Below are 26668 nucleotides of genomic sequence, written 5' to 3'. Positions count from 1 at the left end.
TAGACATTATGGATACTATTACGGGTTTTAATTTGTCAGTGTTTAATATACTGAAGAACCATTTGAAGCTCAGAAAGGTTTGTGCAGGATGAGTCTTGCATTTGTTGTCGGCTGTTACGGATTGAAATCGCCACATAGCTACTCTCTCAATAGTACAAGATTGACTAGAGATGTTAGAAACGATGGAACATGGATTTATTTCTGAACACGACGCATAACAAAATAATTCACATTGGATCGGAAATGAGTAAAGATGACAAATTACTCGACATATTGGGATTGTTAAGAAATAATGCATTGTTCGATACAAAAGGTTGATCTCCTGATAACTGCATCTCACTCTTTTAGCGTCACTGAACATTGCAACACAATATTCCACGATGAAAGGGTACGGTAACATTAATCCCCCTCTTGACAAATTACATAAAGGAGTGCAACCTCCAAAATATGCCACTTCCTCCATATGGCCTTTGTTTAGCTAACGAGAATTTTGTTTAAATCCCGTTATCAAGGAATCTCTCAAATGCACACGATTTTAAAGTAACCAGGATGTTGGAAATCCGTTTTCCAGTCAACAAACCGCATACCGTAAAGTCAATGCAAAATGGCATTTAATAACTTGATAATCAGACTTGGAAATAGTGTAGAGGTACGTCTGGAGGAATGAAAACTAATAAATGGATTTTCTATACAGCTAAATAATTTTTAGAATTTTTAAAATGCTCCAGGTAATTCACGCCTACAACCGATATAAACTTTACCATGATAACACTTTCAACATCAACATATATATTCATTCTTGACCCAGAAAGTTACAATCATTTTTAAACATTTATTTTTTTCTTTATATTTCCAGTGCATGTGTGATATACGTTGGTATTGATTATCCTTTGTTCTTTTGACTACTTATATGAAAGTGACACAAAACTATTATAAAAGTCAATCATGCCTGTGGCATTCAAAATTAAGTATATATTCGCAAAGGGTATCAAAATAGACACACACGTTGACAAGTAAAGTGATACACATTTTGATAGATAGATATATAAATATATCGATACACACAAAGCGCTTACCTTACTATCAAAGTCTTTCGGCGAAATGTCTCCACTCTTCTCAAGTGTGAACTTTATACTTCCACTCTCATCGGAGAGACTAAAGGAAATTCGTTAGAAACAGAGCATTGATGCTTTGGAGAATACTTCTTAGTCATTACGTGTTCATAAAAATGCTTTTAAAAATCTTCCAGAATAATTTAAATACGATAACATATTTCATATTTTGTCAACTAATTGTCAAATGCATTTATTCGTGTGTGTTATCCTATTGAATCGTATTATGTTTCAGTAATAACACGCCGAGAACGTTAGCGCCGTTTCGATCTGTGGTAAATAAATTCTGATTCCTGTAATATCGCAACAAAGGAGGTAACGGTTTTGGAGAGAATCATGAATCAACTTAGTGCCACCAAGTGTTGGAAAGTTAAATTCAATTGATTAAAATGCTGCTTGAAAACAACATCTTATGTGAGGGCTAAAATAATTAAAAAATACAGCTTGTGATCAATAACCCGAGTGTTATTATCCACCACTTGATATATTCCATGAAAGCACGGCGTGTTTAGTAGGAATTATTCGTTGTCTGATAACCAACACCCTACATTAAACTGTCAACTAATTATGCACAATAATTATATATACCGCATATCATGTTGGCGGTTAGCAAATTTGCATAGATTATAAATCACGGGAACCATCACAAAATAATGCGAAATGGACGTGACTAAAGATGCATTAACATTCTTAAAGTGTACTGAACTTCAGTGGAGTCCAGAAGAAAAAGCAGGAACGTTAGATTATAATGACCGATAAAAGAAATATTATTAAATTTTCGAAGTTTCACTGTCTTAAATGAAGTCTAAAAAGATGCATATTCATAAAGTAGTATTAAACTTCTGAACTGTCACATACTTTAGCGCAGACTGAACAAATTTGGAACGAACGTAAACATACTTGCATAGAGCAAACATAGTAACAACGATTCCGAAACTCGAACGGACTTTAGTGTAAATTGAAAACAATCCATTAAAATGCCATAAGTGTTGGTCTAGACTAGGCTAACGTAATGTAAACTTACCGAAACTCGTAGAGAAAGAAGTAAGTTAGCGGAGAATGAGAAAGAGCAAAAAGTTTTAAATGTTGTCAACGTTTAAAGTAACATGTATATTTTTAACCTAAGGCAGATTTATCGAAGTTTAAAAAGAAATTTCCCATTAACGTTAAAAGTATGCAAAGAGTTATTACGAATTGAAAACGTTAGTTTAAAAGTGAAACCTTTGCTAATGTATTTGTTCCAAATGTGTAAAGCAAAAATATATGTAGACAAATAGAAATATTTTAAAAAAATATTTTGCAAACTGCAAAGAAAGTTTAAAATATAAATCCATATTTTTACAAAATACGAAAGATATGTGTTACAAAAACTCATGATTGTTTGGAGAGACCAACAGTCCATACACACTACTTACAAACAAAAGCCAAAAGAAGCTTGGGCGAGAAGGTAGGTCTAATCATCCCTCTTAGAAAATATTCATCGGTCTTACGACATAATGTACAATAGCATATTCAAAATAAGTTTGTCGTTTTTACACACCAGCATACTTCAGTTTTAAGCTAAGTTAAGATTTGTAGATTAGCCCTACTTACTGAAACACCAAATATAAAGAGGTAGGATGTTGACACGACCATTCCTCTTTTACAAATACCATAAATCATTAATCATGAATGTGTTTGCCAGGTTGTCATCATTGATAGGTTAGACAAGATTTCCAATAATCTAATATAGTGCCATTTGGTTCGCAGAACTGACTTTATATTGTAACATCGTTTGTAGAGTACTCAGGGTCAAAACAAGTCACCCAATGTTCTAAGAGTAATCAATACCTGCTCTGATGACAAAAATATCATATTTCTAATCTGAGCCGATACATCTTTTATTTTCTTCATACGCCAATAATCTATCATCCACATGAGTTAATCCATAACAACCAAGGTAGTCCAGGCTGTAATTGTTGGAAGTGTAGGCGGCTTAACCAGTTGATGACATGGGCGTGAACATATTCAGAATCACATTTAACACAAACAGACACACACACACACACACACACACACACACACACACACACATGATTCTAAGATGTGATCACACTGGGAGTCAGAACATAACTTAAGTTCCCAGCTATCCATTGTTTCTTTCTTCACGTGTAATGCTAAGTCATGAATTAACATCAGATGAGCACTGGTAGCCTCCGTACTGTGTACTGGTCACCGCGTTTTGGATTGTATATGTGGCGCATTGGGGTAGAGATAACAAACTGCATATTAACAATTCCTTACCTCTATAAACTGTTTGGATGGCAGGGGATATTTTTGACTAGTACGAAAACTTTGCTAATGGCTTGTGTTTACGGTGCTGGATTGCAGATCAAAATTTTAACATTCTAGTTTCCTTCATCCCTAGTACTTGTTGACCAATTTTCCCTTCACGATTTTAAAATTAAACTTTTGTGTCCCTATAAACTGTTGACCATCATTCGTATCGCCATTTTTGAATTACCCTTCCGGTTTGTCCTAAAACAACACATTTTTTCCATATGACAACTTTTGTCACTATAGTACCATTTCAATGGTAAACCTATGTACTCATTTACAATAGGATTTCCCCTAAATCTCCATAACATGAGGTAAACCACGTTCAGCAATGTTGCAATGTAAGTAGGAATGGTAAACCTATGGACAATTTTTACAAATGATGTCTAGAACGTTCTCGTAAATTGAGGTCAACCACTTCTTACAATGTTGCCATTTTTCCCATGCTAAACCAATAAACACATTTAACATAGCATTACTCCACGTCTCCATACATTACATTTCATGTTAATCTTGTGGCACCTATATGACGATAGAAACCCGGATTCACCAACAATATTATTCAGATCACTGTCCTTGTTTCTTTCTCATCTGTTTCAAATATTTGAGCGACTTCATGTAAACAAAACCTATATCATCACAATAATGTTTTGTTATGTCAATGCTAATTACATATTGAGTGAACAAATACTACCGATAGAGTTCCTTAGCTGTGTCAGCATCCCCCTTAACGTATTCGTTTTTACTAGTATTGTCAACCTCGTCCAGATATCTTAGGAATTCTCTCTGGAATATAGATAGATAACAACATAACTCAGACAATAAATACAGAACACTTTACAATGTAGCAATAATGTCTCTATGTGTGTGTGATTTGTAGTGTAGCTTTAACAATTTTGCAAGCATATCGCTACGATGTCTGCAAAATGTAGCAGTTTATAGGGATGTCTAGGCATCATATCGCAAATATGTAACATAATGTCCCACCTAGTCTTACTATCCTGACACCAGGCCGACCAGTCCCAACACTAACAGCTTATTGCTGACAGCCTAGTGAGATACCTATCAGCACTATTTTTAAGTCTTTAGTGTGAATCGGCCAGGGTTTGAACTCACAACCTCGCAAATACGAGGCGGACGCTTTAACCACTAGTCTACCGGAGCGGTTCTATTATGCGAAATAACTTACATAATCGTATGACTTCAAATATAGTATTTAGTACACTTTGTAAATTAATTTATCTTCATTAGATATTATATCATAGCTGCTTTCTTATGCATTGCAAAATAGATTTTGCAAATCGTATTTAATTATAATATATGTACAACGTACACAATATTCTCGTGTTTCACTCAATACAAACAGACAAACACATATGTCAGCATCCTCATTATTGTGTCGTTTTTCTGTAGTATTGCCATCCTCCTCCAGATATTTCAAAAATTGGGTGGGTGTGGATGTGTGTTTTATTTTTAACATGCCATTAATAATTGTATTTGTATTGCTATTATTTCTGCAGTTTGTCAGGTTATAGTGATGTCTGTTACTTGAGATTCATCCTACAAACATTTAGCATCAAGTCCAACCCAGTCACATTAGCCTGACACCAGGCCGATCAGTCCTAAGAGTAACCTATTAATCCTGAGCGCCAAGGGAGGCCGCTGCTAGTACAATTAATATAAAGTCTTAGGTTTGACTCCGCCGAGGTTCGAACCCGCGACTTCCCGCATCCAAGGTTGACGCCCACCCCCTACCAGTTAGACCACCGGAGTTATATATATATATATATATATATATATATATATATATATATATATATATATATATATATATATATCGTATAACTTAGATAACTATAAGCGGAACACGCAATGCATGTTTGTCGTACAGTAAGCATGTTTAACATCAAATGTTTTCCGCCTTTCAAAAGCAAATATTTAATAAACTGCGCAACATATTTTTAAGGCTGGATGAATAGGGATAATATACCAATCAGCTTTTTTCTAACCAGATTAGACTACAGCTTATATTTCATAGAACTGCATTTCTATTTTCAACCAAAATCTCCCTATGAAACTAAAATCAAAATGTACAAAGTATTTTATCAGATGTCGGCATTCAGATGAAAGATTTAACAAATACTCCATTACATGGATAGCCGACATTTACATATAAGATTTTAGATTCTGGATTATAATTATGAACTATATATATATATACCTCTTTGTATTGAAAGTTAAGATTTGTAAGTTCTGAGTGTTTACACTATGCAATCAAAAAATAAAATACGTAATTAATTAACTATTGCTACCGATCCTAATGCCACTGAAAGCTGACCTAAAAGATGACGGACATATATTTCCAGGACATATAACTGGCTTACAACATATCTCTACTAATATTTAATTGAACAAAGTGGGGAAGTAAACGCCACAAGGGCAGAAAAAAATAAAACGAAGGATAAATAATGCTTATAAACTATCTGCACATTTTAAAGCTGTCATTTGAAAGCATGATTGTCAAGGAAAAACAAACAATTAATGTAAAATGTACCTGACCAACACAAAAGGCGTGCACACTTTAGCAACGATTGGGGATAGCAAAAAAAGGTGCCTACGAAACAGCATGGAATTTAAAACTGCTGAGCGTTTGAACGGACATAGCTTGGTGGGTAAGACTGAGTTCTAAAAATTGCATTCTTCTTTCACCATGATGATATGAGGATGAGCAAAATTCGGAACTTTTAATGAATTCGGAAGTTGTTCTTATCTTCATACACAGATTTAGCATTATAAACCAAAGACGAATAAAAAACAACAATGACGAATAGTCTTCAGAAAACAGTATATGATGTTGGAGATTAAGTCAAATACAATCTGCACCTTGATCGGTCGTTACATAATTATCGTCTTTGATTACACTTTGTATTACACATTGAAGTGCAGTAAATTACTATTTCTCTAGCAGATTATACGTGCTTTTACGTTACCTAATATTAGCAAGGACTGCAAAAAATTAAAATAATAAATTTTGGAAATCCTGAAGTTTCGAGATAAGAACAACTTCACAGTTTTGCTGACTCTTCTGTCTTACCCGTGATGCTCTGGCTGACTAGAAAATATGAAATATAAAGGTTACTCTTTTTCTTCCTTTTAAAGCACTTTCTTAAACAGTTAGACAGTTTCTGCTATACTGTTTTCTGTTCAGGTCAGAACCTTGACATATTTTCTTTAATTACACCTCTGCCCATTATAAAAAGCCATGCTATCCAATACATATTATTCTGTACCACGATCAACCAACACACTTGGAACAATGCAATTATCCATAAATACAGTTTTTATTTTCAACTTGCATGTAGAAAACAAGCTATAAATAATTGATGATGGTAATATATTAGCCATAGCACTAATTACAACTATATTATTATAAATAATCAAATAAAATATAGTAAGAATAAGAAACCACGGTTAAAATATCCTGAATATCGTATCATTTTCAATAATAATAATAATAATGATAATAATAATAATAATAATAATAATAATGTATTATTATTATTAATATTTGTTTTTTTATTATTATTATTAATATTGTTATTATTATTATTATTATCTTGTTTGTCAAAACGTGCGAACTGTACAGTGTTAGTTTCGTAAGCAAAAGATACATTCAAAGTTCACATCTTGCCACAATTACCCATTTGAATTAGAAGATCTAATTTGCAAATCAGAATTTTAGTACACGTTCTTTCAATAATATAATGATATTATTTTCTTCACGATGAAACGTTTAAAAAGCAAGACTTATAGAACAAAAGCAGTTTCCGATAATAAGTCGCATTCTTACCGTTGACATGGAGTCCGTTTGGTCCAAAACTTCCGAGGTACATTTCCCTCCTCTCTCGTTCTTCAAGTATTGTAGATACTGCATGGCCTGCGGGACGATAGCAGGAGGGATATTATCCCAAAAAATTTAGAATTGCGCAAAGTATGGGAAAGGACAGAAACGTTTATGATGGTCTGCAATAGTTTCTAATGCCGATTGAAATACTTGAAAATCTTAAATCCAGTAACTCATTCGTTTAACAATAAAATCAACTGTTGGTGATCTGAAAATGCATAAATTGCGAGAGAAAAAAATCACCCGGAGTTTTGTGTAAACTGTATGACATATCCCCAGTCGATACATTCTGGATGGTTCAGGTTTGAGAATAAGGTGCCTTTTACTCTGGAGGAATCAAGAGAATGTGAAGAATACCAATCAAAGTTGACGGTCAATACGCACTTGTGTCTGAAGCATTAACTACAGAGTTTCAAAGGTGCCATATCATGTGAAAGTATTAATGACTGCACTATTCCTTGGCTTACATGCAACCAGCCAAAAGTTGTTTTGTTTTCCTTTAGTTAGACAACAAGATTATTTTACTCATGATTGTATGTTTTGTTAAATTTTATAATGTATATATCAGCCCACTACCCTACTAAGATGATGGAAAGATTACTAACAAGCTAATGTCAATGAACAAATCTACACCACTTCCAACTACCTCCTCTCCAGTCGACCTTCCGGACATGTTTGCAAATTTCTTCTCTGACAAATTACAAACCATCAGAGATAAGTTTGACATCACACTTTCAATTGACTCGTCGTCACCATACAGTTGCGATACAGAATTTGATCGGCAACCATCAGCAGCATTTGAACCTGTCTCTATGGATTTCGTACGTACAATCCTGATGAAGATTGCACCAGAGTTATGTGAACTTGATCAAATTCCAACATCACTGCTGACTGAGTGCTTATATCCAGTATTTCCTTCACTAACTGATGTTATTAATACCTCTCTCTCTCATCCGGGGAATTCCGATCATGTTTCAAAACTGCCACTGTAAAGCCTCTGCTGAAGAAAACAACATTGGACCATAACGATTTAAAGAACTACCGCCCAGTTTCTAATCTCCCATGCATATAAAAAATCTTAGAAAAGGTTGTTCTATCCCAGCTTGTATATCATCTAAATTCAAAGTCTTTTTAGCAATGTACAATCTGCATATCGCCTTTGCCACAGTACTGAAACTACTCTTCTAAAATTAGTTAATGACATTCTCTCTGCGTTTGATAGCGGAAAGATTACAGTCCTCACCCTCCTTGATTTGTATGCACCCTTTGACACAATAGACCCTGATATATTACTTCACCGCCTCCAGCATGTATTTGGCATTCATGATACAGCCTTACTGTGGTTCAAGTCCTACTTGGTCAACAGGACACAAATTGTATCTGCAAGTGGAACACACTCCAGCCCAGTTTATATATGTTGTGGTGTTCCAGAGGGGTCTGTTCTTGGAAATGTTCTCTTCATTTTGTACACTCAATCGCTCTCAAGTGTCATAGATCATCATCCAGTGTCTCACCAGTTGTACGCTGATGACACCCAAATATACAAATCTAGCCACATAACTGAAGTTGGTGCTACCATCCAAAGTGTAGAGACGTGCGTTTTTTATGTGAAATCATGGATGCCATGTAACAAGCTGCATATGAATGATGATGAAACTGAGGCCACTCTGATCACAACACAAAGACTTTCTCATTCACATGCTCTACCTCAAACAATAAATATCAGCAACACCAACATTAAATTCACACAGCCAGTACGAAACCTAGGTGTTAATCTGTACAGTCCTCTCACATTGCACCAACATGTCATGAACATATGCAAGGTTGCATATCTTGAGCTGAGACGCATCAGCTTAATTCGCAAATATCGTTCAGTTGATGCCACTAAAACTCATTTATGTCTGGTTCATCTCAGTATCTGCTCCAGAAACTTCAAAAGGTTCAAAACACAGCTGGTCGGATCATACTTAGAGTAGCACGATCAGAACACACCTCCCCGCAGCTCTGCACCCTACACTGGCTATCCATTCGATCCAGAATCAAACACAAAATGTGTTCTCTATGCTGCATTTCCCTGACGGACTCAAGTCCAACATACGTATCCGACCCCACCCATGTGTACACACCAGCAAGATACTTACACTCCTCTTCTGATAATCGTATACTCATTATTCCCACTATGAAAACAAAGTCATATGGACAGCGTTCTTTAGCATGCCAGGGCCCAGCAACGTGGAATGAATTTCCCACTGAACGTAGACACAAAGACACAGTGATCACATTCAAGAGTGCTCTCAAAACTTACTTATTTCGACTGCAAGAACAAACTTTACAGTCCTAACAATGTTTCCTACCTTAAATATTCTCAGCATGTTGTTAATGTTTTCTAATTTCATGGAGTTTGTTTTTGTAATCATATCATTTTATGTGTTTTATGTGTTCTATCTTATAGGTGTTGTCTAATGTTGTAAAGCCCTTAGAGCTTCTAAACGTTATGCGCTATACAAAGTCATTATATATATATATATATATATATATATATATATATATATATATATATATATATATATATATATATATATATATATATAAGGATGCTCTGAAATTTTGGATAAGGAAAACAACATATGATATTGCCATCATTCTACAATCATTACGCTCTTATTTCTTTTGTAACTAAGATATTTTGACATTTTGACACCAGTGACTAAGAACTGCTACTGCAGACACGAACAAAGTTAGCTGACATTTGAAGACATTATTCTGACCAACATTACTGACACAACTGAGGCCTAACTTACTTTGTATCTTTCATCCTTGTTGCTTGTGGCGCCATTCCACTGATACAGTTTCAGCCCCATGTCCAGAATATATACATCCGACCCGTCAAGAAGTGCCGCATTCCTCGGAATCTGAAATGTATACGATTAATACACATACACAACACTGTCCTCTTTTTTATTTTGATTCATTCCTACATAATTTTGATGCAGTCTTTGCATGTGGGACGCCATGTATCAAACACTGACCACCAATTCCACACGAGTGCTATCACTGACACATAGACGAAGGCGCTCTACTTATGACGGTAGTACCCTCACAGCTCGTTCTTTTGAAGACTATATCGCTGTTTTTATCCATGGTTCATCTAAACCTTGGTATATACACCCATGTGGGAATCCTTTAATTATCCATGATGGTATATATTAGCATCATCCAAACCTCTTTTAAAGAAAGGTTATTAATCAGAGGTTCGCGGTGTTACAAGGATACTGGTTTAGCGCAATATTTATTTATGGTGACACGTATTACGTTTATTTTGCCCTGTACCGGTACTTCGGTAGATTCCGTCAGTAAGGAATGTACGGAAATTCCTGTTAATAATTAAGTTAAATAAAATGTTTTCTTCCTTCAGAATGAGCCCAGATATTTATACAAAATAGCCGTATTTGTCACAAATTAATTTCAAATATTATAAATATAATTACATTCTAAACCGTTTATCACATATTTGGCAAGTATCCAATATGCCAATAAGGCAGCAAAGTCGGATTTCATGAAAGATATTCAGACGAAAACCAACTTTTTGAATCAATATGTAATTAATTTACATCACGTATTATCGTACGCTAATGAGATTAACATATGTTTGCCTTTGTTAAAGCTTCAATTTTCAGCAGAATAACGTCTTTTCTGACTGAATCTTAAGGAATTTCTTAAGTCCACTAAACTTTTACTCGTTTATTGAGTCAGTGTGTTTTACGGTTATTGGGTCTCTCTGATAGACATCTTGCCATGAGTGTTAGCTTCCAGTCAAGTATTCCTTTCCTATTGTATCAATCCTGTAGCCAGTATATTGTAGGCTTCAATGTCAACATTTTCATATTCTATATCAACCAGTTGTAATGTCAGCACAGTATCTTTTGCAGGGTGTACGCTATAGTGGAAGCTAATCATCCCACTTTAGGTACAGTTTTTAAATAATACTTATATAACAAGTAACATACATATAGCAAATGTATCCTCCATACGGTACGGAGCATTTAATGTTTGGGTAGGTAGATGCGACTTTATGTCAGAGCCAAGATATTTTCTTTTTTAAATATATCTCCAGATAACTAATGTACATACTGTAAAATTGATATATTATGGTATTAATTTGTTTAAATCTAAGCAATATTTTTTTCAACTATGTGAGAGCAGGATATGTAAAATTAAATTGCAAAATCCCAGGGTCCCTGGACCAGAAATTGAAATGGTTGGTTCCTAATATAATTGCGGTATACCGTGGCAAGTATCGTATTATACCACGAAATAAAGTTTTCCGTGGCTCCAAACTCTAGTATGAATCATATTATCGCATTTTATGAGCATTGTAAAGGTGGCATTCACGTTTTTAAATATGCTAAGCGTGGTTTTAGCAACCATTCCACATCTTCTGCGAGAGTACAACGCGTTAATAGATAATCAATAAAATGTCTCATTTATCTAGCAGATAGCGTAATGTCATTATCCCCTTGATATCGTGGTCTATCTCGAATAAAAAGCCTTCGTTGCATTGAATCATGGGATATTTTCACATCACGTGTTCCAGAAGCTCAAAAGTAATTAATACTTAACTAACACGTTTATATTTACTTTTAATGTCAGCGTTCAAGGCAAAATTATTAAAGATGTTGAAAACATATAATGATCTGACACATTCAAAACTAAAATGTCATTTATATTACCTCCATAACCTCAACCAGATTTTTGTCTCCATGGAAATGCATAAGTCTAGGCGTGTAATTCTCGGGTACCACGTGCTTAAACCCGCTTTCTGCACCTCCCCGCATAATTCTGCAAATACACAACTGTTCCGGTCATATCTAGGAATAATGCATACTTACTTGCGCGTAACAATAAACAAGAAAACGGTTCAAACAGTCACATAGACTCACTCTCTTAATGAAAACTGCAGAACAAACCGTCGATGTTGGAACAAGAAAAGAAACATAGGAAGAAAAAGGATAAGAGAATGAATACACAATAAACGCAATAAAATATCATTATAAAATGGAGTATTGGATCCAGGAAAAAAATTATCAAAAAGTCGAATAATAATAATATACATAATTCATATAATGAATGATTAAACCGATCTTGAAAATAAAACTATTGCTAGTTATGATAGCGCAGAAAACATCAACATTAAAAAGAAGAATATGTAAATTAATTTCATTGTCTTTATTCTATGTCGATATAAAAATGCTATACCTACGTGATAACTTTGAAATAACTTTTGAAAAGTTTGGACTCGTAACCCTGAACCTCTCTATGTTGGACTGGAACATCATCCAGGAACATATCTAGTTCTGCCGTCTTGTAAGCTGCAGTTCCGTATTCATCCTGCACGTGTAAGGAAGAGATCGCTTCATTAATTGCAGAAATCGAAAGATCGAAAACAAACAATCAGCACGGTGATGTTATCCTTCTTTGGCGTGATGGTTTGGTTCTACGACAGTACCTGTAGCCCCAACCCCAATTTTGTTAGCTTATCATTATATTTCAATGGTGATATGTTTGCTACAAACGCAATATCGTTTAAAGCATACCTAAATTAATAGAAAAAGCATGTACTCCATAACTAAGGACCTAAACTTATTACAGAATTCAACCCACAATGTATGTTGTCTTTATAAATGATATAAAAGCATTTTGTTCTCGCTTTTTACGTTTTTTACCACAGTCTGTTGAATCTTTATTTCATTATGCGCGTGCCTGCTCCTCTATCAATTTGTAACTCAATACCAAATAGCTGTATCTTGTTTTTAAATTGTTCTCTCAAAGACATACTTGATTGACACTTTAGTAAGTCCGGTATAAAAGTTATTTGATTGACACTTTATTAAGTCCGGCACAAAAGTTTTTTGATTTACACTTTATTAAGTCCGGTACATAAAGTACTTGATTGACACTTTAATAAGTCCGGTACATAAAGTACTTGATTGAACCTTTATGATGTACGGTTGACGCTACCAGATGCAATCAAAGCAGTTAACTTCCAAGCAATGATTCGAATAGACAATTAGAATTAACTGAACAGAACTTAATGCCACTTCATTACGCCTCGATCATCTATACACGCTAACCACTATATTCACATAACCCCCGTCTGGTTTTTGTGTTCGTTTGAGCGAAAGATTCTGAATTAAATTTTCACATAACCAAAAAGAGAGAGAGAGAGAGGAGACACTTACTGCTGTACTGTACTTTCCGATCCAAAAATGTACATCAAACCAAAAAACATCGCTGCTTTCCTTTTGGTAAGTCTGAAACGTAACAAATGTACCGAATGGTGCAACTACTTTAAAAAAATTCGATACTTGTTAAAAAAGCGACAAACAAGATGTACAATATTAACTTGAAATAATCACGTTTTTTGTCATTGAATATTGTTAATTGTTTTTATAAATGTTGTCATCTTCATTATTATAAATGCCATAATCATCGTCATCAAATTATTAAGATTTTCATTTTTATCATTAACACTATCATCATGATTAATTATGATTATTAACAATGTTGACATCATTATTCAAGTAGATTTAATAATAATAATAATAATAATAATAATAATAATAATAATAACATTTATTTGTAATACAGGCAACTGGTCCATGAGACTTATCCATACATAATGTGGTACAAAAAGATAGCATAATACATAAAAAAGAACATCGTATCGCTGTGACATTGATCTTATGTACCAAGAATCTTTGATAAAACGGTTTCTCTTGTATTAAAGACATTTATACAAAAATTGGTAAATTAGTCCTCAGAATTTTACTTGTATCATTTTGTATGAAAGACCTATATATTTCTAAAATTGGATTGTCATATAAAAAGGTGGGTAAATATTTTCTTCGTCTTTCTCCATATAGCGGACAAGCAGTAATAAAATGGAATTCATTTTCGATGTTCACGTATCACATTTGACACAATCTTTCCTCATGGCAAATACTTTCGTATCTTTTCGTATTATCTCTGACTGATAAGCCCAGTGGTTATATAACAAAGATCGCTATCACCCATAATTATTATCATTATTATTAATATTAACATTATTGTTTTTGTTACAGTTTTCTTCAAATGAAACACTTACATTGAGAACTATATATGAATCTCCATCGTAAAACTTGCCATAGTCCTCCACAGGCCAGGATGTAACCTTGAAATTCTGAAATAATGATAAGCGCGCAAATGTATACAGCTTTTTATTACACACACACACACACACACACACATATATATATATACGCGCACACATACGGTTAAATTGAACTGATTGCATGGGTTTTTGTTTAATGAATAGTGTTAGAAATGATTCTTGGATATGTAAAGTTACAAATATCTCTGTTAAAGATCTGTCAACGCTTGGCACACACATGTTTGTATTAAAATGTCCTATTTTTTAATGAGTATTGAGGCAGTTATATATATATATATATATATATATATATATATATATATGTATGTATGTATTTGTGCATATTGATATGATTTGTCACTGGAATTGAAAGGAAATCTAGAATATATATTGTGATTTAGATGCATAAATAGTAATTTAGATGTGTAATTACTATGTGTAGAGGATTTGTCTAAAACAATGTAATTAGAGAACCAAATAAGACTGATAATATTTCTCAGCTTACAACAATCCGCCATATTTGCAGTCCCACTTTCTTCCCCGCATTTCTCCACGCAGGTTCTGTCTCCGCGGCGGACTCTGAACATAAACAGGGAATTGTCATTGTTACATTAATTAATTACTTCAGTTTTCTTGCACATATCTAAAGAGAAAAGACAAACATTTCTGAAGAGGAATGAAAAACAAATTGTTTAGTTGGAACCCATAAAGAAATCATCGACGAGTTTTTTATCCGAGCTGCAAGACAACATTATGTTCTTTCTGATCATTCAGAAAATGCAAGCAACGTACAAAGCAAGCACAGTTCCCTTTTAGGAAAAAAGCTTTTGTAGTCAGCATCTAAATTTCAGTTTCTTCGATATCAGAAACGCTGTCCATATTCATTTACATCTGAGACGAATGCATTGATGAAAATTAAAACAAAACAAGTTTTGTCCCTGTCTGATAAAACACAAGTAAGCAAAAAAGAAAAAGTACCGCTTCAAGATAACAACCCTCTAGATACATTCTTAATGCATTTAAAGCCATAATTGTTCTAATACGCCTCACACTTTCTTTGCTTAGAAGTATTATAAGTCTCAGAAAATACAGAGTTCTAAATTAAATGTTGCTGATTTCATCAATGATAACGATTGCAAAGAAGAGACGGGTACTTTTGGATCGATAAATTTTTCTCTTGATCTCTATCCTTTACCAACAAAAAAAAACAACACAATTATTATATACTGGCTAAACTTTGTACCAGGTCACTGCATTCTGTACGCCATATAATTTGTGAACCTATGTATAAAAATGTGGAGGATATCGCTTCATGATTGGAGAAGATACATTTGAATGAATTAATTGTGTAATCTTGTACATATCGATAGTAAAAGACAAACATTTCTGAAGATGAATGTGAAACAAAATTCACCCAAGCCGTCTGGAAGTAACTAACTTCATACTGATTGCTAGCAAGCACCAAAGAACCTCCGCCAAGTGGAGGCGGGATGGGGTAGGGGCTTAGAGGGGACAGACCTAGTGAGGTCCAAAAGTTATGTTATCTTTGCTGGCGGAGGAAGGAATATTTCTTGCTACTCCATTCATTCAATAGTTCGTCAAAAGCGTTGTGATATTGAATTACACTGTAACAGCTGTTACTGTTGCTCGCGTAGGAGGAGCTATGGAAACAAACATCAGCAAACGATTCGATTCCAGTGCCGTCTGCTCAGCTTTCGGCACGATATGAATATAGTTTTCTTCCTACAATGTCAATTTCATTTGAATTGGTCTAACATAACTGGGGATAACAGTAGTTTGAAATCGTACCCAAATAATGTTATAAGACTATAAAATCCTTCTAGCCTTACGTTGAGTTGACTAGAATGACGTTTTGTCTCGTCGCGACTCATTGTATACGTACATCTCGCCATGCCTTGGCTCAATATGTAATATATTGCAATGCCAGTAGCGGGTAAAGGAAATTTACATTTCCATTGGTCAGAATGTTAATACTTGATCAAAATGATTTGCGTTTATTTCTGTAAGGAGAACTACTTTTCTAAGAATACCCAATTATATAAAAAGAGTCACGTGTACATCACAAGATAAACACTGCCAGTGGAGGCAGACACAAAGTAAGCATTAAAAGAAAATAGCATTCTAACAATTTAAAAAATAAATAATTGAATACATTTGGCTTCCATTGGTTGAACAACTGATATTTTTATGACCATATTACGATCAAGCTGGACAGTCCCTTTGGGCGTTATTTGCTGTGTCAGTGGGCAACTGACAGTTTATACGACGATAAACTCAGACAAAACAACGTTAAACTCTTAAATTCAGTTACTTATGTACTACTAGTGAGTATTTTTATGACAAGAGCCAAAAAGTGCATAAAGTTCTTAAGGCTTGCAATGTTTGTTTAAAAAAGTCAATTGTTAAGTTGCGTAAAATTACAAGTAAGAAAATATATGGATTTATGTGTTTATTTATGGACGGTATGCAATGTTTTCAATGCCTCCTATTCGAAACCTACGGAATACATAATAATATATAAGTCGTTATCTAAATGTGTAGTTATAATGTCCATGTACTATATTGTTTAATATAAACAAAACTTATGGGTCAGGGGCTTCTCATTTTCATTTTTGACAATCCAAAAACAATCTTAAGAACAATATATTGTTTTGAACAAAGAACACTTTTGTCTTGTACAATGATCAAATACGAACGTAAAACGCATTACAAACAGATAAGACAACAAACAAAGGTTGTAAATCATCCAAGTGTCAATTAGTCAATAGATGTTCAATGCTAGATAAACACAATAATAAACTGTATGTAAATTGTACTGATATCATATAGTAACTGTTGAATAATAAAACTGCACGAGCTATGCTTTCATATAACAGAAGAATAAACTCCCACTTATTTATGACTAACTGACAGAAGAGCGGACGTACTGACTGAAAATGGCGACTATTTCTTACCACTGTGTTCTGGGCTATACAAATCGGTCATGATAGCATAAACCCCTAAGGAACGAACTGTGACATTTTAATGTTTATTTAAATGTTAAATGCATTCACCCAAATTTAACGATTGATACGACTGAATAAAACAATTAAACGTTCAACGTTACAATTATTAAAATTGCAATTATTAAAGTCTATATGACTTACCTTCGGTATATCATAGCAAACAGTTCATATGTAATAATACAATACTGAATGAAATCAGAATAATGAGAATGCGATGTTGATGCTACAGATGTCTTTTTATGAACAGCAAGCAACCAGTTTATCTAAGGATATTGTTAAGGCAATGTATATTACTGACACGAAACAATGCATTTCAATGTGTGAGCATTCGGACGATTCGGTTGAAAGATGTATTATGAAATACGCCCACTAAAGCAACACGTATCAGTAGATACATGCATACACACACACATACACACACACAAACACACACACACATACATACATACATACATACATACAAACATACATACATACATACATACATACATATGTACATACATAGGCTATTTATAAACACATATCTACATACCATACATAACATGGTTGTACTCACTTTTCACTGTCTTTTCCGACTCAGAGCCAAAAAGGGCCAGGTTGGAATCTTTCCAGTCATATTGCTTCGGTTTTTTCAAGCCTGTTAATATATCATGGAAAAAAAAAAAAAAACAATTTATAACTATTGAGCCGTAATTGACATATAATATCACCTTTTTTTTTCTAGCCATAACTATATTGTTATTTTTTCAACAGATTTCTACAAATCCTAATTTGCACCTTCACACCAACATGAAACAAAATAAGTGTTATTTTAGCACACTTTGTTTTGGCATAAACTTTTGAACTATTCAAACTGGTTTGACTTTCTATTTTCATAAGGAGTAGTACAAGAATATCAGAAAATAAGCTTTTTATCAAAAATATTTTTATTTTGTGGAACAGTGGAAGCAATGGCACATATTAATCTACGGAAATAGAAATGGAAATAACTTATGCTATATGGCTAATCCGTAAATTGTGTAATTGGTTCAGACTGATCACTTTGAACCTGAATTTTTTTGTTGGTACTGTTACTCAAAAGTAATTATTTGAAGGGATTGGAGGGATGTAACAAATGGAATTAAAGGATTTCTATCAGAATAATACTACGACCCTGATCAACAAAATCAATTCCCTTTTGTTGCCCTTTGAACTGGAAGTATTAATTACACTTGCTAAAAGGCGATTGCAAGTATTGCATGCTAAAAGTCCTTTTCAAATAATCTTTTACTATTTTATGCAAAACTCAAGCTAGGTTTATAAAAATGAATGTATTATAATTTTTTTAGGAACCAAAATATTTAATCTATATGATCTGGTAGATAAGCATCGTGTATTAAAAATCCTCGTTTACTCTTTTCCGTGCTTGTAGTGTTGGTTTCCAGTAAGAAGGTCAACATGAGGTCTGATCATACATAAGCAGGTTTACACCTCCATTCTAATGTGCATGGGAAATCATTACCGGTATCGAACACCACTCGCATTTTCTGTGCACACATCCGAAAAATTCGCTTTTGGACGAAGATTTATAATTTGCCTAATTAAACTCTTAGTCTTAGTTTGCAGCAGAATGATTACACTTTTTAACTTTAAACCATTGAATACATGAGGTGTTCATGCGCACAGATCATCTTTGTTTTAGTACAACTGAGAGAAAGAGAAAGAAAGAGAGAGAGAGAGAGAGTTAAATCAGTGGACATAATGGATTGTCAATTTCTGATTAGCTACACAGCATCATATCCAATCACGATTATGTACTGTAACAAATGTCACGGGAGTCTGGGGGAAATTTGAAAAACCGATGTTTATTAAACACATACAATCTATTCATTTTGACGTTACACGCAATTCACTGAAGCCCCTATACGTAAATATTATGGCAGATATTGATGTTTCAATTTAAAGTTCGTAGAAGATAAATATGCTATAATATATAAAGGGTTATCTTGCAAAATGAAGGATTCGCGTTGTAATAAAGATGGATTGATGTTGATGTTTCTGTGTGTTTTACTTCTTTCAGTGGCACTTTAACATGTTATTTGTTTTATTATACAGAGGAAATGGGACCTATAAATACCTTATGAACACAATGAAGCAGCCGAGTTAGGTCTGGTCTGGGGGGTATCGCCTATTTGATATAGACACCAATGTGCTAATAGCAATTAAGAATAACAAACATAAGCCAAATTATTACCTAATATTTGTCGCACTTGCACGGCTAGTAACATAATCAGGAAAAGACACCCTTCGACATTTAAACCTGGTTATACTGTGTGGCTCTCGGACACTGCCCAAGTTTAGGTTTAATTGATGTATTCACTTATAAAGTCTATTTTGACTTTGACGCATACCAAGATGACTAGCTGGAAGTTGACGCATACCACACTGTCTAGTTGGAAGTTGACGGATACCATACTGTCTAGCATGACGTTGACGCATACCATACTGTCTAGTTGGAAGTTAACGCATACCACACTGTCTAGTTGGAAGTTGACGCATACCACACCGTCTAGCATGACGTTGACGCATACCATACTGTCTAGCATGACGTATACAATACCGTCTAGCTTGACGTTGACGCATACTATACTGCCTAGCTTGAAGGTGACACGTAATTCTGCTCAGGGATCTGTTCTTATTTGACTGTTGTAAAACTTTCCTTATATTCATTTATAGTTCTACAGAAAATGAAGCACCTTATACACATTCCCTATGCTGGAGGCACAGTGTATATTTTATAGTACATATGAAAATGATAATTTCCTTACGCATGCCTAGTACATATGGCACAGTACAGGCACATTGTATGTTTTATAGTACATCTACAAATGATCCTTTCCATGTGCATGCCAAGTAAGTGCGGCACAGTACAGGCACAGGTGTAAAGAAGAAAAGAAAATATAATAAAAAGCCGACTCCCCCTCCAAAAACAGCAAACATTAGTCTTCATTTACAAGTAAAATTCTACTTGCGTTCCTTTTAATTATGACATCCATTTAGTAATACATTGGCAATGTTGAGGGACAATAAACAAACAATTGAACAATACATATCACATATGTTACTCAGTTGTTTTTAATTCTTATCCAAATGGCCACTGGAGTATTTCACAACTCGAGTAATAATAATAATAATAATAATAATAATAATAGCAATGATAATAATATCAGGATTAAAAGCATGCATATTGTAAGGAAATTCCGATTTCATTGCCTCATTCTTGTACGTTTGAAATTCAAGGCTACGAATTATAAAAGTCTATACTATAGAACTAAATCTATGCAATTATGTTGCGTAAAACAAGGGATATAACTTCGTCACCCAAAGCCATAAAATGTCCAGAGTAAAGTCAGTCTGTTCTTTTTCTTTTTCCCAGGATTTCAGTATAATACGTCATTCACAAATACTTTCAAATAATAACTCTTTAAAATACGATATAGCATTATAAAAATCATTCTATCAGAAATCGCATCAATGTGTAACTGGAGACTTTTTCAAAAGTGTCTCTGCCTAAATGCAATTTATAGTGTGTTGCAATGAGTATAGGAATTACAAACATATGAAAGGGACTACAGAAAAAGGGACGCTATTTCATGGCTGTTCATGGATGAATCTTCTTTTTTTAAAAATCGATGCATATTTGCAATGTTCCAGTGTAAAATATATTACCTAAACAATTGTGTTTCGATCAAAATCTGTCGTTATGTAGACAGTACACCTGTTCATTTAATAGAAACACGGGAATTAATCCGATGTTAACATCACGTGGCAACATCTGGTTCCCTCTCTCTCTTTCTCTCTCTCTCGGACGGAACTGAGGTGTTTCCTTGGCTGCTATGCAGGACAGGGAATTGAAAGAGTGAGATTTTTAATCCTACCATCAGATCAAGCTTGATTGACTAGGGTAGTTCGTCCTTATGCAAGGCAATTGAGTGCAATCGTCTTTACACTAACTAACCTAGCTGTGTTGCTCAGCCGTATAACACCAATCAAAGAAAAGCAAACTCTCTCTCTGTCTCTCTGTCTCTTTCTATATATATATATATATATATATATATATATATATATATATAGTATGCGCTTAAAAGTAAATTAAAAGGAACAAAATATCCACCCAAAAAGGAATAACATAAAAAACAAAGATTGTTGTTGTTGTTGTAGGGTTTAAAGCCATTTTTCAGCACATGATAGGCTATACACGGGGGCCAGTAATAATGGTGGAGGGAGAACCCGCGAAAACCCGGGAAAGAACCACCACCTGGCAAGCTTTCTCACATACCCACTTTAGCTAAATCTGAAATTCGAACCCACGCAGACATAGGTGAGATGGCAGTGATCCGTAACGGAGAGCGGTTTAAACCACTCGACTACTCGGATCCCCGAAAAAAAAATATACAAAGATCAAACTACGGACTGAAGGATATGTTGATTCATAATCTCTGAAACAAATTCTTCCAGAGTAATGCCATAATTTCGTAATTTAGGTTGACAATAAAAATACGCCACGAACAATAAAATCTGATATCTTCCCTTAAGTAATGCTATTTAGACTAGCTATACCATTTCCCGAAAGAGAAAACGCAGTCGAGCCTTTAGAGCGTATGATACTACAGGTGTAATTTTACCGAACTCCACTCCAAAAAAACAAACCAAAACAAAACAAAAATGCATCTGGTTGTATTAAGATCCCGAACAACATAAATGCGGACAGGTTATTGTAGAAATGACAAGATTAAGTTCTAACGTCGCGCTTGCATTCCATTGTTACGAATACGATTTCGTCTATACTTGAACACTGTATATATGTTACGGTCTGCCCTATTTTTAAACTATGCTACAGACTATTTACGTTACAAGCTGACAAAGATAAATGTCGCAGGTACGGTGGGGGTGGGGAATGGTAGATTCTCGATTGTGTTCATATGAAATATTTTGAGTTCCATATATCACAAAGAATCGCCAATGTTTCTTTGGATATATGATTCTCATTATGTTGTTTACCTCTTATACTGCAAACACAGATTTATATTGTCTGCGGGATGACCATTGTTTCCCGCGAAACGAATGTGTTAATAACCATTGTCGGATTTGTCAAATACCAGCAGTACGAATATTTTAGTTTTGAAAACAAATAATAGAAATTGATATGACTGAGGATACGGAAACAAAGTATTTGATCAGATTCTAACAGGTTGAGGACGCCTGACAAACCCATTTTATTTCCATGTTCATGAATGGTGGATGTATTGTGCAATCACCGTCCAAATATACAATACCTGTCTTTAAATTCCATTACACTTTTCCTCGGCACTAAAATGGATTTTGTTTTCATAAATGCGACACATAGCTCGTAATATGTACATAAGTTATCATATTTAGAACGGCAGCTGGTTTTTGTTGTCACTGATAAAATAAAATGTCAATATTGATTTTGACATGTGGTAGAAATAATAAGAAACGCTGCTTCCAGGATATGAACTAGAATCGAATAACTGCATGACGAAAATAGAAGGTCAGCTATTGATTAACAGGAATCAATATCAAGGGATAATGTTCATAAAGTATCATTTTTAAACAAAATTGACGCTTGCAAAGTATCCGATTGCATAGCATGTGCGACATTTGGATTAGAGTGAAACAAATGCCAGATTGCATCAAAATAAATCTTTTTTTTAAACTGACATTATCAAAACTGAGTGTTACCTGTCACAAATATGATGCTATTCCGTTGAATATAAAACCAAAGATAAAAATAATCAACAAATACCAACGACATACACTGTAGGTATGTATGTAAGTTTGCATATGTATGCATGCATGTGTGTGTGTGTGCGCGTCCGTGCGTATGTATGTATGTATGTATGTATGTAAGTGCGTGCGTGCTTGCGTGCGTATGTATGTATGTATGTATGTGCCTATATTTAATAGTATTTACGCGCTCTGAATCACAACAGCATCCTTCCCATCATACCGTGAACATAAACATAATCGTGGTTTCCTACCCTCCAAAGAACCTACACAGAAAATAATTTGACCTATTTCTTGCATGTGGTGGTGACAACTGCATCAAGGAAATAATGTTATTGAAGATGAGTTCATACAAAAATGCTCCAAGAAAATCTTGCCAAAAGTTTAAAATCAGATCTGGGAGAAAAGGCACAAAAGGTTGTAGTCCAAATTTGGATATCTAAACCAACTGTGTTTCTGCATTATAATTGTTTCTGTGTGCGTGCGACTTGCAGTCATTCATTCCTGACACCACGAAAAGAAATACAATAGAGACGTCTAAATAATGTATGGGTGTATATTCAATCTAATATGTAGCCAGTGACCAAAAAAAAAAAATATCTCGGGTGCTACCTTAAGGGAAAAAAATTGTCAAATCTTTGATTCACCTACCATGACATAATATTATATCTGTTAATAAACAGTAAGACATATCTTACTTTGCTGCAAGCAAATATGAGATATGTATGAACCAATGGAAAACATCATTTAAGAAAAAATTTCATTATGTTTCAGTTAACCTTATATTGAAAACTCTTAGACAAGTTATCACCAGAATAAGTATGCAACACGAACGCGAAGCACGATAATAAAGATCCTCAAAGTATGCAGTTGATATAAAGTTTCTCACTAGCGGCCGGTGCCCGCCCAAGTGTTTCTGGCGCCCTAAATTAACATTTACTTTAGCTTCCTCCTCCCTCCCTCCCTTCATTCGCCACCTCCCATCGGGGGAAATTAGCATTCACTTCCGTCTAATTTGGCGCACTTTAAAACCTTAATCCCGAGGTCGGCCATGAAGTTTATTATTGCAACATGAAAAACAATAATTCATATATTTTACACGAATAGCTATTTTAAAGGCAAGTGTACCTCTCAATTCGATTCATAATAGGGAAATAGCTTGGGATAAGTTTCCGATTGTAACACTGTAATATGAATCTTATAACCAGAGAGATAAGTCAAAGTTTCAAATTCCTTTCTCTTAGTATTATCATGTTGCTGAGGTTCAAAACATGTATTACACAAATGGAGGGCAGAAATGTGTATGGCAACGACAAAATGAAAACACCGGTGCGTTGGTTGTCATGATTCGTGAGGTGTCATTTTGTTTTAAACATACCTTGATCTACATTTAAGAATATGAGTAACATCAATTAATTTAAAGTATAAAATTCAACTCGTAAGAAATAATGCAGACTAGTCGGTAAGTGCCTATTAAGGTACCACTAAAGTTTTTGTGTTCGTCCATTCTCCAGGATTAGAGGATGCATCAAAAAAGTTCAACAAACACCAAGATGTGTACATTTGTAAACTTGTCCGAGAAAGAAAAATCTTGTTCAGTAAAATGACTGGCATGAAAAAGCTCATCATTATCTGTGCAGCCCTTTATAATTACATAACCCATTCCCACAATGCATGAAACGCATTTGAAACTCTTGACACTAATTGAATAAATAGCAAATATATTATGTGTGAGATGGTGGCTATTGCATTCCGTACATTACTTTGCTGAAGAGAAAGGTGAACCATTAACATAACATTTTCATACAAAATGCACCCATTGTTTAATTGCGATAGAACTGTACGATGATAAAATGAAAACAAGTTGAATACATTTTAGGCCACTACGTATCCTTAAACCCTGGTAGCACAAATTCGTTTCAGTACTGGGATCACCTAGTTTGCTCATACAACTTGAAATCATGCATTATTGAGACCAATGTAAATGAAGACGGAGAAACATAGATATACAATTTTAATGTTTCTTTAATCATTCATATATATATATATATATATATATATATATATATATATATATATATATATATATATAATAAGCTATCGCAAGTGTGTAACGGGATTATTGCATTCGGTGGAAACTATATACTAGGCAACAGGCTATGTTAAACGAGAGAGAGAGAGAGAGAGAGAGAGAGAGAGAGAGAGATGTGATTTGTGTAATTTTGTACTCACCTGCCATTGTGGACAATCCCTGTCAAATACCGACAGTTCTTCAGTTCTTTCAAACTTTCTCTTCAACTGCTGAAAATATTACCTGGTAACTCGCAACTAGTACGAATGTTAATCTAATCAATAAAAACTGTTGGGCATTGTATTATACACATTTGCAAGCTGAAAACGACAGACGTCAGTTCCGGCATACTTTAGCAGTTTCATAATATACTTATATCATCTCTTCCTTATTTGCACACGAACTTGTAGCATGTTGGAATTTCTCTAAAGTGGGCGTATTGTGATCGGTGGGTTCGTTTACAGTTAAATACAACGTGATGTCACCTATTAATTAACCATTTTCTTGATATCAATTTTGGTAATTTTTTCAAGCAAACAGAACCACACACGCACCTACGCACGCAACAAATCATGAATGCCTCACAACCGCATCCATTTAGATACATACACATATATACTCGAGACGGGACAATTTTAATGTTGGTAGGAGTCTATAGAAAAGAACAGTTATAATATCATTCTGAATTAGATACCGTTTTTCATTAAAATATGCAAACAGCCTATTCATTTTTAAGAAATGCGGTGCACAATTTGAATTAAAAAATGAACACATACGATTTATTAAAACAAACATGATTTTGTTCTATGTTTACAAACATGCACATATGCAATAATTAAACTCATATTAAATATGGAAACATGATGAGCAAAGATGGAATGTTTTCAAAATGTTAAAATATATGCCTGATATATGAAGGAATAACGAAAGACATTCAGACATACAGGCTTATAGATATTAATACAAATGGGGAGATATATAGATTTGGGATAGTAAATACAAATTGGTAGACAATATCTTCGTTATACCTATGCATATTATTAGTGTATTTAGCAATTAATAACACGTTTCCCTACAGAACTACAGAGTAGATTGTATCAAATGAAAAGAAAAAGAATAAGCTTTCTAAGAAATCCCATATTAATTATCACCAATAGGTCATCAGAAAGTCTGCTCCAATTAGAAATCAAATCCAATTCTGACTGAGATATTGTCCTTTGTGACTGAATGATTGGTCAGTTAATAATCTGGGTATGGGGGAGG

At 34.3% G+C, this 26668-nt stretch overlaps 1 protein-coding gene across 2 annotated transcripts in view; it reads right to left on the bottom strand.

Annotated features, from left to right (window-relative positions):
* LOC149794501 (gelsolin-like protein 1) overlaps nucleotides 1–25756 on the bottom strand; it is a 30288-nt gene extending 4532 nt beyond the window's left edge. Inside the window, exons 1-12 of one of the 2 annotated variants that reach the window (XM_089968741.1) lie at nucleotides 25567–25756; nucleotides 18104–18184; nucleotides 15027–15100; nucleotides 14477–14551; nucleotides 13572–13643; nucleotides 12593–12720; nucleotides 12063–12171; nucleotides 10134–10244; nucleotides 7279–7365; nucleotides 6523–6540; nucleotides 4123–4214; nucleotides 1077–1155 (exon numbers count right to left, since the gene is read on the bottom strand). In XM_089968741.1, the coding sequence (XP_089824867.1) occupies nucleotides 1077–1155; nucleotides 4123–4214; nucleotides 6523–6540; nucleotides 7279–7365; nucleotides 10134–10244; nucleotides 12063–12171; nucleotides 12593–12720; nucleotides 13572–13643; nucleotides 14477–14551; nucleotides 15027–15100; nucleotides 18104–18184; nucleotides 25567–25573 (933 nt within the window). In that variant the 5' untranslated portion in view covers nucleotides 25574–25756. The remainder of the gene's footprint in view (nucleotides 1–1076; nucleotides 1156–4122; nucleotides 4215–6522; nucleotides 6541–7278; nucleotides 7366–10133; nucleotides 10245–12062; nucleotides 12172–12592; nucleotides 12721–13571; nucleotides 13644–14476; nucleotides 14552–15026; nucleotides 15101–18103; nucleotides 18185–25566) is intronic. The other variant, XM_089968742.1, reaches the window with a different exon arrangement.
* Nucleotides 25757–26668: the final 912 nt, after the last annotated feature.

The sequence above is a fragment of the Sinohyriopsis cumingii genome, chromosome 8 (assembly GCF_028554795.1).
Source record: "Sinohyriopsis cumingii isolate HCF-2022 chromosome 8, ASM2855479v2, whole genome shotgun sequence".
NCBI classification, from domain to species: domain Eukaryota; kingdom Metazoa; phylum Mollusca; class Bivalvia; order Unionida; family Unionidae; genus Sinohyriopsis; species Sinohyriopsis cumingii.
This window is presented reverse-complemented; position numbering and strand designations above follow the sequence as displayed.